Source organism: Carcharodon carcharias, chromosome 14 (assembly GCF_017639515.1).
Source record: "Carcharodon carcharias isolate sCarCar2 chromosome 14, sCarCar2.pri, whole genome shotgun sequence".
Lineage (NCBI taxonomy): Eukaryota > Metazoa > Chordata > Chondrichthyes > Lamniformes > Lamnidae > Carcharodon > Carcharodon carcharias.
This window is the reverse complement of record NC_054480.1, coordinates 3,291,353-3,308,100: the sequence shown is the minus strand read 5'-3', so window position 1 is coordinate 3,308,100 and position 16,748 is coordinate 3,291,353. Positions and strand designations below refer to the sequence as shown.

General features: G+C 47.9%; 1 protein-coding gene across 1 annotated transcript in view; it reads left to right on the top strand.

The window, feature by feature from the left end:
• Window positions 1-16,748, top strand: part of mmp24 (matrix metallopeptidase 24) — a 127,049-nt gene that overhangs the window by 90,708 nt on the left and 19,593 nt on the right. Inside the window, exons 6-9 of the mRNA XM_041204652.1 lie at window positions 8,574-8,788; window positions 9,595-9,733; window positions 12,771-12,921; window positions 15,463-15,578. Of these exons, the coding sequence (XP_041060586.1) occupies window positions 8,574-8,788; window positions 9,595-9,733; window positions 12,771-12,921; window positions 15,463-15,578 (621 nt within the window). The remainder of the gene's footprint in view (window positions 1-8,573; window positions 8,789-9,594; window positions 9,734-12,770; window positions 12,922-15,462; window positions 15,579-16,748) is intronic.

Genomic DNA, 16,748 nt, shown 5'->3' with positions numbered 1-16,748 from the left:
TTAAAAGTTTGAGCTGCCCTTTCTGCCAGTCTGTTTGATGACGGATGGTATGGTGCAGTCTTCACATGGGTGATACCGTTGAGGCTGATAAATCATTGGAACTCAGCGCTCATGAATGTAGAGCCGTTATTGGATATGAAAACTTCTGGTATGCCATGGATGGTGAAGCTCTGGCGTAGTTTCTCTATTGTAACAACTGACGTTGGTGACTTTGCCTCATAAACATCTAACCACTTGGAATGGACGTCTATAATGAATAGAAACGTGGTTCCAAGGAAGGGACCGACATATTTGGTGTGTAACCACACCCAGGGTCTACCAGGCCACTCCCGTGGGGGTAATGGAGCTGACACCGGCAACTTTTGCAGCTGCTGACATTGCCCACGGTGTTTAACCACATTTCCAATTTTGCCATCTATCCCCGGACACCATGGGCAGGGTTTTCTGCCTGTCGGTGGGGGGGCAGTGTGGGAGAGGGTGCAGACCCGATCACCACCCACAATCAGGTCTGCGCCACCATTTTACACGGGCGCCAATTAAGACCCACCCAGTGTGAATCACAGCTCCCGAGGACTGCGGGAGTGGGCGGGCAGCGGTGGGACTACAATGACCACCGGGTCCAATGGTGAGCACCATGTTGGCATCGACCACTTAACACAGCAGGTCGGCTTTCCCCCCCCTCCCCCTTCTCCACCCCTCCCCCATCTCCACACCACCCCCACCCCCACCCGAGTCTGGGTATACTGGCTGCATTGAATCATTGACGGCATTTTCCCTTTGCTGGGTGGGCCAGCAGGTATTGCCCATGCTGAGGTCACCCTGAGAGGGTGGTGAAGAGATGGGTTCTGCCCCCGCAGCATGTGGTACACTGAGACCCACATGACTGTTTCAGGGGTAACCTGGAGGAGCTGTACCTGGGCGCAGAGCTGGAACTCCAGGACATGTCAGAGTCAGGGTGATGAGATGCTGGGAGGGGAGCTTCAAGGTGGGGTTGGCACCGATCGATCTGCTGCCCTCGGCGCTCCACATGCTTGTGCCTCCTTGTTATGGAAGGTTAGACTGTGTGGTGCCTAATGTGATGTAGGCAGCATTTGGCCAGGGGGTGGTGGGGGTGGGAGCAGGGACAGGTCCAGCAGCTTTGTGTGAGTGTTTGGCAGCAGCGGGGTGAGGACGGTCTGGAGCCCTGCAATGTTCCACTCTGGTTGGGGTGGGCCGTGCGTGAAGAGAGTCCAGGTACAAGTAGCACCAATCAATGCTCTTCTCTCCTTTCCAGGAGAAGAATGTACATGATGCCGCCGAGCGGGTGAGGACTGGCGGAGGGCTGGCACAGGTAGCGATTCTCAGCCGCTTCGAGCAGGAGGCCCTGGATTTGGAGAGGCGCCATACACCCAGGTCCACTGGTGTCGGTGAGGCTGGGGTACCATGGGGCAGGTATGTTTGCCCAGCAGTGAGGTCACCATTGTTCTCCCAATAGCCATGGCAGTGCTGAATGTTCAGTGATTGAAGTTTGCAACACAGCTTGACCATCGCTTATGGAAGGATGAGCCCATAATGATCCGGGGGACAGGGATGCACGTTGACATTGTCTCCACGTTATCTGATCCAATGTCCTTGTTCTTCCTTTCAGCATCAGTGGAGCAGGGCTGGGAGGAGGAGGCACAGGGGGCCCCTCTCACACCTGAGGGGCCTGAAGTCATGGACTCACCAGCGTCACACCATCTCTGCCAGGCAGGCACCAGCACAGATACTAGCACCTCAGAGGGATTTAGAACATCGTCTAGTGTCCCGGGGCACAGCGGTGAGGGCACTTCACAGTCACTGGAGGAGCTGGCAGAGACAGAGAGTGCCCATGGCACCAGCAGACAGAGGGCTGCAGGGGACCAGGCACATGCTCAGTCAGTGCCTGATGATGTCCCTCCGGAGTCGTCCGCAATGCAGCAGCTGGAGGAAATGCGGCCGGGTGTGTGGGAGCATCTGGGGGAGACACTTGAGGCTGTGATTGGCTTGGTCTCCGTGGTGGAGGAGTCTACACGGACACTCACTAAAGCAATGAGCCACATGTCCGAGCGCCATGCATCCTCCATGGAGAGAGTGGTGCCTCTCGTGGAGAAGCTCCTCCACGAGACCCATCAGGGCTTCCTGGGGATGTGCTCTGACCAGCAAGTACCTCACATCAGCATTGACCTCAGCTGGTTAGTGCCAGTGTGGGAGATGATTTGGGCATCAAATTTCCCAGCTCGATGCCCATCCATCCACGGTGAGCAGGGAGGTCCGAAGTGACCTCACGTTGGCGCAGCAGCTGCCTGGCGTCTCTGCGGGTACCTCTCAGAGCACTCCGGATGAGGGCAGCAGCTCCTCCGCCCCTCTGCCAGTGACTGTACCATCCTGTGAGGCTGCGACGACTGGGGAGATGCAACTGTGGAACTGGCAGCTCCCTCCCAGGCGGGGCCAGCACAGGCTCCACGGGCCAGAGGACGTCCGCCAAGGTCATTGAGGCCAACAGGACAGCAGGGTCAGCAGGGCTGGCTCAGATACCACTCCCAGCGAGGGGGCAGCACCAAGACGTAGCGCCCGGAAATGTAAACATGAGGCACCTCGGGCACACCACGGGATTATCACAGGTGCTTCTGTGTTGGCCGTAATAAGATCTTTGAGTTGATGTCATTTTGTTTTCTTAAGTTCTTTTGGTTGTAATATTAAATTCAGACATGTCACTTTGGCTGAGGCTGGCTCTTTTCTTCTGCAGGTGGATGGTTTCCAATAATGTAATGAGTGATTTGTGGGACATTGAGCTTTATTAACAAGGCCCTTAGTTAATGTTCCTATCCAGGCAGATTTTGCACTTAGGTATCGAGTATGGAGCCTGCAGCCCAGGCTTGTCCTGGAGATCCATCGGTGGTGTACTAGCTGAAGGTTTATTGGATTAAAGCCTCCCGGGTGTCCCTGCCTCCCTGGAGTATGTCTTGGTCAGCGACTACTCCCTCAGTATTTCCCTGTGTGTGCTCATCCTCGGACTCACTGCTGGACTCATTGTGAACAGCCACAGCCACTGCATCACTGTCCACTGCTTTCCAGCGCCAGATTGTGGGGAGTGCAGCATGCAACCACTATCAGTGACACACGACCTGGGGGGTACTGGAGTGCGCCCCCTGAGCAGTGCAGGCATCGGAATCACACCTTGAGAAGACCAATGGTTCTCTCCACCACAGCCCTTGTGGAGGCTCCTATTGTACCGCTGCTCAGCTTCTGTTCTTGGATGGTGGAGAGGCGTCATGAGCCACTTTCTGAGGGGATAGCCCTTGTCACCCAGCAGCCATCCATCCAGCCGGGCTGGAGCACCTGGGAGTGTCTGAGGATGTAGGCGTCGTGGGAGCTGCCTGGGTACCTTGCACAGACTTGTAGAATCAGCATCCTGTGATCACACATTATCTGCACGTTCATAGAGTGGAAGCCCTTCATATTGAGGTAGCTGCTTCGCCTCCTGTATACCCTGGCAGCAGGATAGTGGCGTCTTCTGTGGCCCTTTCTGCCTTGGACTACCTCTTGGCCCTGCGCCCCTTGTGCCTGCGCCTATCCTCCCAAAGGTGGCTCTCCTGGAGGCTGAATGTGCACTCTGGGCCTCCTTCCCCTTCTAGCCCTCCCTTCCTCCTCAGAGGAGCTGCCTCCAGTGGAGAGTTCAGCTCCCATTTGCAGGCTATGGGAAGGCTTCCTGAAATATACAGGCCCAAAAAAGATTCCTCACTGTAGAGTGCTGACCTGAAGGTTATGAGTTGAGACCAAGCAGCTGGGATGTGTTTTGAAGTATTGTAGATCACACAGGCAAGAATCAGTAAGTTTGAAACATCAATATTTGAGAGAGAGCACTCGCAACCCCACTGAGCCCTCTTATCCCACCCCTGGATGTCTCAGACATTTATACAAATGTCTCCTACCCACCTGCCCATTGCGCCCGTTGTGCTGACCTGAAGATCGCACGGACACTGAAAAATCGCCATCAATTGGTGCCTCAAGAGTCTTAAGTGGCCCGTTAATTAATGGCGGGTGCACATTGGATACCATCGCGCGCCCGCCCAATGAAATATTGCACCACGCGTCATTTTACACGCGAGCGTGTGGGGCCCACGTCCCACAAGCCAGCGGGAAAACCCTGGCCCATAGGTAGCTGCGCGCTATGGTCTGGACGTCGGGACACTCACCCATCATCATCGCACATCTTTTTACGCTCGAGCAGGTCGGGTGCCTGCCCACCCACCAAGGTAAAAATTCTGCCCTTGGTCTCGTGCTCGAGATAGGACTGGGTCCCGATTCGTCCAGTGTCGGATCTGACTGGCACACACTGGCGAGGAATCTAGAAAATTTAACAGTAAGACGAGCTCCTGTGGAACTGGGATATGTTCGTCATTCACTTGCAAGGGCAGATGACTCAGGTCATTGGCATCTGCGATGTGAATGCCAGGCCCATGTATAAAGGTGAATTCATAAACTGCCAAATTTAGGGCCCATCATTGTATTCTTGCTGAGGCTATGAGTGTTTTCCTCGCTAAACAAACTCAATTGTGGTTTGTTGTCTGATACAAATTGTGAAATGCCGGCCGGGCACGTATTGGTGAGATGTTTTTACACCAAAAATGATTGACAGACCTTCCTTTTCAATCTGAGAATATCCTTTTTCAGCTGTGGTAAGCATCCTAGATACATAACCTATTGGCTGCTCTGTACCACTGTGCATTATATGAGATAGCGCTGCTCCCACTCTATAAAGAGAAGTATCACACATTAGCACCAAGTATTTTGTCTGGTGATAACGCACTAACAGGCTGGATGAGTGTAACAGCTGTTTCACTTTCATGAAAGCTTTTTGGGGTCTCTCCCAAGACCAGCCTTGGTTCTTTCATAGCATCGAATACAGAGGGACCAGAACTGTAGATAAATTAGGTAAAAATCGCACATAATAATTTATCATTCCTAAATATGATTTAAGTTCAGAGGTGTTCTTGGGTGCAGGTGCCTCTTTTATTGCTTTAACCTTCTCTTCAATCGGGTGTAACTCCTGAGAATCTACCCGGGGCCCAAATTGATAACTTCCTTTGCTTGAAAAGTGCATTTTTCCTTTTTCAGTCGCACTTGTCCTTGTAAAAAGTGTTTTAGGACCTTCCTCTAGGTTCGCCAAATGTTCCTTTTCAGTGAATCCGGTTATCAGCACATCATCTAATTAGACTACAACCTGGGCTAGTCCTTGCAGTACACTCTCTATTCTTCTCTGAAAGATAGCACAGGCTGAGGAGACACCGAAAGGCCAGCGTGTATATGGTACAACCCTTTGTGGGTATTCATTGTGACAAATTCCCAGGTGGCATCATTCAGCTCTAATTACTGTTATGCCTCATGTCAAGCTTTGTATACTTTGTCCCTCCTACTAGATTGGCATATAGGTTGTCGATTTTTGGAATGGAGTACCTGTCCAGTTTGGACAGATTGGCATATATAGGTTGTCGACTTTTGGAATGGAGTACCTGTCCAATTTGGACAGATTGGCATATATAGGTTGTCGACTTTTGGAATGGAGTACCTGTCCAGTTTGGACAGATTGGCATATATAGGTTGTCGATTTTTGGAATGGAGTACCTGTCCAGTTTGGACAGATTGGCATATAGGTTGTCAACTTTTGGAATGGAGTACCTGTCCAGTTTGGACAGATTGGCATATATGTTGTCGACTTTTGGAATGGAGTACCTGTCCAGTTTGGACAGATTGGCATACAGGTTGTCCACTTTTGGAATGGAGTACCTGTCCAGTTTGGACAGATTGGCATATAGGTTGTCGATTTTTGGAATGGAATACCTGTCCAGTTTGGACAGATTGGCATATAGGTTGTCGACTTTTGGAATGGAGTACCTGTCCAGTTTGGACAGATTGGCATATAGGTTGTCGATTTTTGGAATGGAGTACCTGTCCAGTTTGGACAGATTGGCATATAGGTTGTCAACTTTTGGAATGGAGTACCTGTCCAGTTTGGACAGATTGGCATATAGGTTGTCGACTTTTGGAATGGAGTACCTGTCCAGTTTGGACAGATTGGCATATAGGTTGTCGATTTTTGGAATGGAGTACCTGTCCAGTTTGGGCAGATTGGCATATAGGTTGTCGATTTTTGGAATGGAGTACCTGTCCAGTTTGGGCAGATTGGCATATAGGTTGTCGACTTTTGGAATGGAGTACCTGTCCAGTTTGGGCAGATTGGCATATAGGTTGTCGACTTTTGAAATGGAGTACCTGTCCAGTTTGGGCAGATTGGCATATAGGTTGTCGACTTTTGGAATGGAGTACCTGTCCAGTTTGGGCAGATTGGCATATAGGTTGTCGACTTTTGGAATGGAGTACCTGTCCAGTTTGGACAGATTGGCATATAGGTTGTCGACTTTTGGAATGGAGTACCTGTCCAGTTTGGGCAGATTGGCATATAGGTTGTCGACTTTTGGAATGGAGTACCTGTCCAGTTTGGACAGATTGGCATATAGATTGTCGACTTTTGGAATGGAGTACCTGTCCAGTTTGGACAGATTGGCATATAGGTTGTCGACTTTTGGAATGGAGTACCTGTCCAGTTTGGACAGATTGGCATATAGGTTGTCGACTTTTGGAATGGAGTACCTGCCCAGTTTGGCTGCTTTGTTGACCGTTAGTTTATAGTCCCCACAGATTCAGACAGTCTGGCCTGGTTTAAGGTCAGGGACTATGGGTGCTGCTCACTCTGAGAAGTGAACCATTTTTATGACACCCAGCCTCTCTAATCTGTTCAGCTCAGCATCAACCTTCTCTCTCAGAGTGTCTGGCACCGATCTTGCATTCATGAAGTGAGGGGTTGCATTTGGATCCACATAAATCTTGGCCAGTAGGCCCTGGATTTTTCCCAGTTCATCCTTGAAGATGGTGGCATATCATTTAAGCAGCTCACATAGCCCACTTGCTCTCTCCTGGAAGATTTCAGATCAGTTTAATTTAATCTTCTTTAACCAATCTCACCCAGGAAGGTTTGGCCCATTGCCTGCTACCACCATCATGGGTATCTGTGCTGATTACTTTCTATAACAGACAGTTACTCTGCTGATACCTTTTACTTGGATTTCTTCGCCTGTGTATGTTTTCAACTTGACAGATGTTTGCTTCAAATGTAATTGATGTTCACCATTATGTAATTATCTGAAAGTGTGTTCTCCAGTTACAGTAGTGGAAGCTCCTGTGTCTACTTCCATTTTTACAGGTTTACCGTTCACTTGAACTGTAACAAATATTGGCTCTGTCATCCCAACTTTCATGTTGATCAATGAATAAATTCAGAATTTGTTGTTTCCAGTTCTTCCACACTGTAGATTTCATTGGGCTTCTTATGTTGTTTGCAAGACTGTTTAAATCTCTCTCTGCACTGTCTCATTATTTGTCCACTTCTGTGACAAAAGTAACATTCTACTTTTTTAAACTGCCAATCACTAAAAGACTGATTGTTTCCACAGCGATTAAAGTTGTTCTTCTGTTTAGCTGCTAAATTATTCTTCTTATTTTTCGGTTAGTGGGGACTGTGGAATCTCACTTTTTCACGCCATGTTCGACTGACTGTTCCCGCCTGATTTGGAGAACGGTGCCATTTTGCGCCCCTTGGCATTGGTTGTCAATCTCTTACGGCGATTTCCATGGCCAGCGCTATTTCTAACGCCTTCTTAAAATCCAGATTCACTTCAGCCAGCAATCTCCTCTGAATAGTGTCTTCTTTCACACCACACACTAAAAGATCTCTGAGCATGACGTTCAGAGTCTCACCGAACTCGCAATGTTCTGTTAATTGCTTCAAATTTGCCACATGGCTAGCAATTGTCTCACCTGGGGCTCAGTTTCACAAATTGAACCGGAACCTGTACATCTTGACCGAGGACTTGGCTTGAAAATGTCCCTTCATGAGGTCCACCAATTCTCCGAAATTCTTCAAATTTGGGGCACTGGGTGCTTTCAAACTTTGAATCAAACTGTAGGTTTTGTTCCCGCAAGTGCTCAAGAGGATCGCTCACCTCTTCTCTTCCCCTGTGATTTCATTCACTTGAAAGGAGAACGTAACGCATTCGATATACTGAGACCAGTTGTCTGTGGTTGGCTCAAAGAGATTGATTCTACCAAATTGTGGCATTTTGGGTGAGTATATCTTCTGTTATTTTAAACAGACTTTGATACTCGCAGTCACTGAGGTACAGTACCAATTCCGATTTATCCTGATTTATCCTTATCGCCAGTTTGTTGTAGTGCAGCCGAGATGCCTATTTATAATAGAGTTGATCTGCAGACAACTTTCTAAGTGGAAACATTAATTTTATTTACAATACAGCCAGCAGCAACTACACGTGTACTTTCAACCCCATCTCTATCTCTACACTGCCTGTGGAGGTAGCCCGCACTACTAACACATTGGTTTACACAGGTCATGTGATCTTACATCACAGGACTATTCTTAAAGGTACAGTCCAACGTTTAACAAAATCATAATTACTACAGGTTGGAAGCCCGTCAATCATTCTGTCTTTCTGCAGGTCCCCCGACCGAAGTCCTGGAACCCACTCGGCCCCTGCCCACGCTCTCCTCCCGCAGGATCCATTCCACCTCTGAGAGGAAACACGACCGTCAGTCCCGGCCTCCTCGACCCCCCTCTGGGGAGAGACCCTCCTATCCTGGCTCCAAACCCAACATCTGCGATGGACATTTCAACACAGTGGCCTTGTTCCGAGGGGAAATGTTTGTTTTCAAGGTGAGTGCTGCTGAATATTAATAAGATAAACTGAGTTTCAGTTAGAACTGGAGGAATTTTGCACCTAAACTGGGACTGGAGCCTCTCGAGAGCAGAGTGACCCTCTCACCAACCCCCCTACTCCCCCACCCCTCATCCTAACACCTGATGTCTGTCCCTCCCCCTCCCCCACCTCAGCCCCTCTCCTCCAGCCTATCCCTCACCCCAATCCCTCCACCCTCTGCCCTCAAACCACTGCCCTCGCCCACTCCCCTCGCCCCTTCCCTCGTCCCCCTCCTCTCGTCCCACTCCCCATGTCCCCTCCCCTCGCCCCTTCCCTCGCTCCCTCCCCTCGACCCCCTCCCCTCAGCCCCCGCTCCTTGCACCCTTCCCCTCACCCCCCCCCACTCCGCTCTCCACCCCCGACCAACGACCCCCCCCCCCCCCCTCACCTCCTCCTGCCTTGGCTCCCCACCCACCCAAAGTGTGACTAGTTCCTGATTTGAGGAGTAAAAACATGGATTTGGTGTTGGGTGAGAATCGGTTGGGCTGATCTCCCACGGGAGATGGAGTTTAAGGAAATTGTATTTTTGAGGTGTTGGACGGGTATGGGATTGACCCGATGTTTTGGTGAGCTTGGGGGTAAATGGGTTTTGTACACAGGTGAACACAGTGACTGTGAGTTCCCAATATGGAGTCTCCTGAATATAGATAGACTGAGACTGAGCGTTTCGGAATTCATCAGTGGATCATTGGGTAAAGGCTTCTCAGCGCATTCTTAAGATAAAGGTGTAATAGAAGATTGTAATCGGAGTTTGTAATCACAGGACCGTTGGTTTTGGCGTCTCCGCAATAACCGTGTGCAGGAGGGTTACCCGATGCAGATTGAGCAGTTCTGGAAAGGACTTCCCACCAGGATTGATGCTGCTTATGAACGATCAGATGGCAAATTTGTTTTCTTTAAAGGTAAGATAGATTTGTAATCAGGAAATTCAGCACAATTGTGGCCCATTTGGCTGGTCAGTCTGTGCTAACTTGTTGGTTCCAATCTTTATTGATGGTAATTGTGAGCAGGAATGGTGAAGATCATTAAAATCTATTAACTTTGAAATAAGAATTGATTAACCAGAATGCAGAATTATCGATGTGAAATAAGCGGAGAGAGAGACAAAGCCAGAAAAACCATTTCCCATTCATCTCTCAGCAGGAGCCAGTTTGTTTAATCACCCAGGAGGCTGAGTTGTCAAGAAGATATGATCATTCTCAATGTTATTGGAAAATAGAGTAATAGTGGGGTCTGTGTCTATGTGTGTGTGTGTGTGTGTGTGTGTGTGTGTGCATAAGACTTAATTGAATTAGTCTGGGTGCCTTGACCTAAGAAGAGAGGTTAGGTTTGAAATGTTAATTAGATAAACATGGGGAAGTTTAGAAACATAGGTGTCAATGGGAACATTTGCATTTTGAAGTAAACCAAACTCGATTGTTTTCAAAGGAGGGGTGAAATGTGTCACCTAGTCAGGTGAAGTTTAGAATCAGTGTGTTTACTTTTCCCAAAGGTTACTGGTAAAACTTAGTGCTATTAAAGGGTTTTATTATCAGGGAGATAAAGTCCAAAGACATAGGGCAGAATTTAGCCCAAGTTGGGCGGGGATCACGGGGGTGATTGGGAAACTGACCGCTGCCCGCGATCGGGGCCAGACTGCAGTTTCACACTGGCAGGCCAATTAAAGCCAGCCCAGCATGAATGGCGTGCTGCAGCTACTGAAGAGTTGGCAAAATAAAATATAAAGAAGTTTTTGTCACATGAGCAGGGACATGTTAGAAATTAGGATGACATTTTTTAAAAGTTTTTAATGGCGGATTGAAACCTCATCCCGCCCGTGGATGAGGTTTCGCAAAAATTCACCTGCCCACTGGCCGTAAGGTTGGACGGGCAGCGAAAAATTTAAATCAATCGGACTGTTAATGGCCTTAATAGGCCTTTTGATTGTCAGCGGGCGCGCAGCTAATTCTCACACATGCCCTCTGACCGAAATATTGAGTGAGTACGCGATAACGTCAGGAGCTCGCCCGATGTCATCACGCGTCCTTTTACACTCAAGCTGGTCAGGCACATGCCTGCTACCTCAGCAAAAAATCCTGGCCATGGTGAAACAATGGGAATTTGCATTCAGAGAGGAAGATATGTATAAAGAAGGAGCAAGGGCTGTGTGTAGGGGAAGGCATTTTAAGATCTTACAAGTGTGAGAAGACTTCAACATCTATGCCTCAAGGTGCTGCCTTCAAAGGACTGAAGTTGAGGAAACTCACTTGGAATTCGGCTTGTTCAGGGTCATGTTTCTTTGCCTGGGCCTTTTAAAATCGATGTGCCTTACCACTGCCTTAACAAAAGTATAACTGGGATTAAATTGAGTAGGGGAATTAGAAATTATCATAGTAATTTGTAGATCTATGTATGTGTTTAAAATCATTTCTCTTATTAATAAAAGTTTAATCTAGTTTTATAGAAACCTATAAGACTTAGTGGTCTTTTACTACTGAATTCAAGGCACGCATCTCGAAATTTATCCAAATTGAAAATTAGTTGTGACAGTTGTTTCAGGTTTCCCCCTGGGATTTGAACAGCTCGGCATTTACCATCGGCTGTGCCATCACAGAGTCGCTGTCTGTTCTGTGTGGATGGGTCACCTTTGGTTCACCTGTGGATTGAGCAGAATTGGAATCTTTTGCTGCTTCCTTTTGCCAGTTACAGCAGCTCAAATATATCTCAGTGCAGTGACTTGGAACCTGGTGAATGCCGAGAGCAGGAATATGGGATTTATTTGGGAGCAAATGTGTAATGTGGGAGTTCAGAGCAACAGGCTCGATATGTGGGGCCACACAGTCTGGTGGAAGATTTGGTCATTGGGATTATGCTTTTCATGATCAAGGTCAGTATCACAGAAAGGGGGAGTAGTCGGGTGTTTCCATCATTCCCTAACTGGTGGGACAATGATGGACTCACACACCAACCTGGTATTCCTCAATCAATGAGCCAGCAGAGAGCATTTTATCCTCTTCTGGTTCAAACCTTACCCTGCACCTTTAAAAACAGAGACATTGGACCTGATTTCTTTTAGCTTGGGGCACTTACTGTCTGCAAAAAGACCAACAACACCAGAATCTCTCCGCCCCATGCCAAGGAGAGTGGCTGCCGCTGGGCAGCTGGGGGTGAACAGCCCCCTCGATAGGCTATACTCGCCTCTAACACAAGGTGCCAGTACGATCGGATTCCTCAGCTCTGATCTGGCACAGTCTCACACCACCCTGGGGTTGGTGGAAGTGATGCAGCCTTCACCCAAGCAGTTACCTTACATCAAGATAAAAGCAAAATACTGCAGCTGTTGGAAATCTGAAATAAAAACAGAAAATGCTGGAAAAGCTCAGCAGGTCTGGCAGCATCTGTGGAGAGAGAAACAGGATTAATGTTTTGAATCCGTATGATTCTGTTTCTCTCTCCACAGTTGCTGCCAGACCTGCTGAGTTTTTCCAGCATTTTCTATTTTAATTTCAGTTATTTTACATTCTTGACCAGTGTGGGATGGGATTGTCTCCATTCTCCCAATCGGAATTGGGAATGAGATGGAAGTGGCTGGACCTGTCAGCTGGCCGCACTAAGCATTGACAGCACTGGGCAAAGTGTGGGGGGAATTCACCAATCCAGTTTGCCCCCTCCGACACATGGTTGACATCTCCATTCTTCAGGTGTAACAGGGACACCTGCTGTCCTGTCCAACATTCAGACTCTCTCCTTTCACTAACCCAGGGCACCGAAGCCAAATGTAGCACCATCCCGAGCCAGATTAAACATGCCTCCAGGTCCTGGGGTGGGGCATTGCAGCAGGATGGTATTGGGTGAGCTTTCCTTTGTGCTAGATGATAAAGCAAGGGATGAAACAATTAATCAATCATCTTCGCTTTTGTTAAAACGAATGGTCTAACCTTTGGTGTTATTGATTTGCAGGAGATAAGTACTGGGTGTTCAAGGAGGTGACTGCGGAGCCTGGCTATCCCCATGGTTTGGTGCAGCTGGGGAAAGGACTCCCACGAGAAGGAATCGACATGGCCTTGCGTTGGGAACCAGTGGGAAAAACCTATTTCTTCAAAGGAAACAAGTAATCTCAATTTGTTTACATTCAGTAACTACAATAGTTTTGGAACTAGACTGTTCTAAAAGTGCAATGTACAATGCCAGCAATATTCATGTTATGTTTAGTTATTCATGGAGGTATATTCCCTTACTTTGTTTTGGTCTCAGCTGGGGTCAGCTGGTAGCAACCTTGCCTCTGAGTCAGAAGGTGAAAGGTTAAAGTTGAAAGTTTAACCCTCCTACTGTAGAGTTGGAGCTGCTAATCTCAGCTCACACTCCAGTGCAGCACTGCAGGAGGGCTGCTTTGCCAGACGTGAGCCTGTTCCAATGCTCACGGTCATGGGAGCATTTTGAAGATCAGGGAGTTTCTCCCAATTTCCAGGCCAACCTTCCAGCCTCAATCAAAACAATCTCATTGTTACTTGTGGGATCTTGCTATGCATAATATTGCTGGCCAGAGAACAGCTACTAATTTATTCTGTGTTTAGCACTTTGAGACATATCTAAGAAACCTGATATGATGCTATAGAAATGCAGGTTAGTCCTATTAGAAGATGACAGGGTATCAGTGCCTGATTTATGGGATTAATATTGATTTGCCAGGACAGTCATCTGGTCATCATTGTGTTAGTACATTTAACATCCTCTTTTTATTCAGTACTGATCTCTCCACTCACAGTATTCACAGCTCTGGGAACACCGCAGTGAAAGTCATCACCAGTAGGTGCAGGGGAATAGACTAACACACCCTCCAAACCATTCATTCACAGGATGTGGGCTTCGCTGGCTGGGCCCAGCATTTATTGCCCGTCCCTAATCGCCCTTGAGAAGGTGGTGCTGAGCTGCCTTCTTGAACCGCTGCAGTCCATGTGGTGTAGGTACACCCACAGTGCTGTTAGGGAGGGAGTTCCAGGATTTTGACAAAGCAACAGTGAAGCAATGGCGATATATTTCCAAGTCAGGATGGTAAGTGTCTTGGAGGGGAACTTCTAGGTGGTGGTGTTCCAATCTACCTGCTGCCCTTGTCCTTCTAGATGGTAGTAGTCTTGGGTTTGGAAGGTGCTGTCTAAGGAGCCTTGGTGAATTCCTGCAGTGCACCTTGTAGATGGTACACACACTGTTGCTACTGTGCGTCAGTGGTAGTGGGAGTGAATGTTTGTGGATATGGTGCCAATCAAGTGGGCTGCTTTGTCCTGGACAGTGTCAAGCTTCTTCAGTGTTGTGGGAGCTGCACTCATCCAGGCAAGTGGAGAGTATTCCATCACACTCCTGACTTGTGCCATGTAGATGGTGGACAGGGTTTGGGGAGTCAGGAGATTAGTTACTGACTGCAGGATTCCTAGCCTCTCACCTGTTCTTGTAGCCACAGTATTTATATGGCTAGTCCAGCTCAGATTCTGGTCAATGGTAACCCCCAGGATGTTGATAGTGGGGGGGTTCACCAATGACAACACAGAGGAGACCTTTCAGTCCATCATGTCTGTGTTAGCCCTCTGAAAGGGCATTTCACCGAGTCCCACTCCCCCATTTTCTCCCTGTAACCCAGCAAATTTTTCCTTTACAGATAATTATCCAAATCCCTTTTGAAAGCCTTGATTAACCCTGTCTCCACCACACTCTCAGGCAGCACATTGTAGATCCTAACCACTCCCTGTGTGAAAAAATTTCCCCTCATGTCACCATTGCTTCTTTTGCCAATCACCTTAAATCTGTGCCCTCTGGTTCTCGATCTTTCTGCCAATGGGAACAGTTTCTCCCTCTGCCTACGCTGCCCAGACCCCTCATGATTTTGAACACCTCCATCAAATGTCCTCTCAACCTTTTCTTCTCCAAGGAAAACAGTCCCAACTTCTCCAATCTATCTATGTAACTGAAGTTCCTCATCCCGGGAACCATTTCATAAATCTGTTCTGCACCATCTCTAATGCCTTCACATCCTTCCTATAGTGTGCCAGCGATGGTAATGCCATTGAAGGTCATGCAAAGATGATTAGATTCTCTCTTGTTGGAGATAGTCATTGCCTGACACTTGTGTGCTGTGAATGTTATTTGCCACTTGTCAGCCCAAGCCTGGATATTGTCCAGGTCTTGCTGCATTTGGACACGGACTGATTTAGTGTCTGAGGAGTCGCAAATGGTGCTGAACATTATGCAATCATCAGTGAACATCCCCACTTCTGACCTTATGATGGAAGGAAGGTCAGTGATGAAGCAGCTGAAGATGGTTGGGCCGAGGACACTACCCTGAGGAACTCCTGCAGTGATGTCCTGGAACTGAGATGACTGACCTCTAACAGTCACAACCATCTTCCTTTGTGCTGGGTATGTGTTGAAGTCAGTTGTAGCAACATAACAGCTGCCCAAATGGGCATCAATGAACTCATCACAGCCTACATTGTAATCGTGTACCCACCCCGGTGTATATGACACCACCCTGCCACCAGTAGTACAATCCTATCAGGAGTGTGACATTCATTCACCTTGTTTTCTGTGGTTTGTGGAGGAATGTTATTGATGCATATCCAGTGGAGGGGATGGTGAGATGATGCTGGTTTTTGTTTGACAGGTACTGGAGGTATAATGAGGAGAAGCAGACCTCAGATCCCGGATACCCAAAACCCATCACCATATGGAAGGGAATCCCAGAGGCACCTCAGGGTGCATTTGTGAGCAAGGAAGGAAGTGAGTATGTAGTAGGGAATCTGCAGTGTTCCTACCGGACTGGCATCGGTGTGTTGGTTACATTCGTTCTGGCCTTCAACAGTAACCCAGAAATCCTGACATCAACTTCCATCAGGCCAACATTATGGAATCTTGTCCCTGTCACCAGAACAAAAACAAATGATTGTGATGAAAACGGAGGGCAGGTGTGTCAGTGAGTGCCAACATTGATCAGCTGCCAATCTCTAGCAGTAAATTTTATTCAGTCATATCCGTCTCCCAAGGAGTGAAAGCTTGAGGGTGTCTGAAGGAAGGAGAAGTGCAGAGAGCTGATTTCTGCAATTAATTGCTGCACTGAGAATTCTGTTGTTTACAAAACAATAGCAGTGCCATTAGACTACTGGGCGTAGACTCTAGACATCCAACTCGTGGGAAAGATATGGAGGAATACATTTACAGGGAAACTACAGAGGTGCAAAAATGATAGAAAAGTTATAATGAGAGACTTTAATTATCTAATTATAAACTAGGAAAGCTCTCGTGTAGAAGACAGAGAGGGAAAAGAGTTTCTGAAGAGTATTCAGGAGAATTTTCTACAGCAGTATGGGCAGAATTTTTAGAGCTCGGTGTGCAGGCACACGACGAACCCACTCGAGCGTAAAATACCACGTGATGACATCAGCCGAGTGTCCTGACTTCATACCACACTCGCGCGATATTTCGGACGGTGGGCGTGCACAATAGTTGGAAGCTGTCCATTAATGTTCCAATTGCTCCCGATTTTTTGTGGTCTGTCCAAGTTTAGAGTTGGCAGATGGGTGAACCTGTCTTTTGATGAAACTTCATCCAAGCGCAGGGTGAGGTTTCCGTTGTTAAATTTAAAAAAAAGCATGGACAAAATTTTCATCATGTGTACATTCAGGTGACTGATTCTGATGTATAGACATATTTTTCCGGATTTTAAGATCTTTATTTGTTGGTTTTAAACTCTTCAGCCCCCCAAGGCAGCTCTCAGCCTTCAGGGAGCTTTCATTCCATACCCACCCCGCACCCACACTTACATCATCGCCTGCCCTCCCACCACCCCACCATTCTGTACTCACCCCACACCCACACTTACATCATCGCCTGCCCTCCCACCACCCCCCCACCATTCTGTACTCACACCACACCCACACTTACATCGTCGCC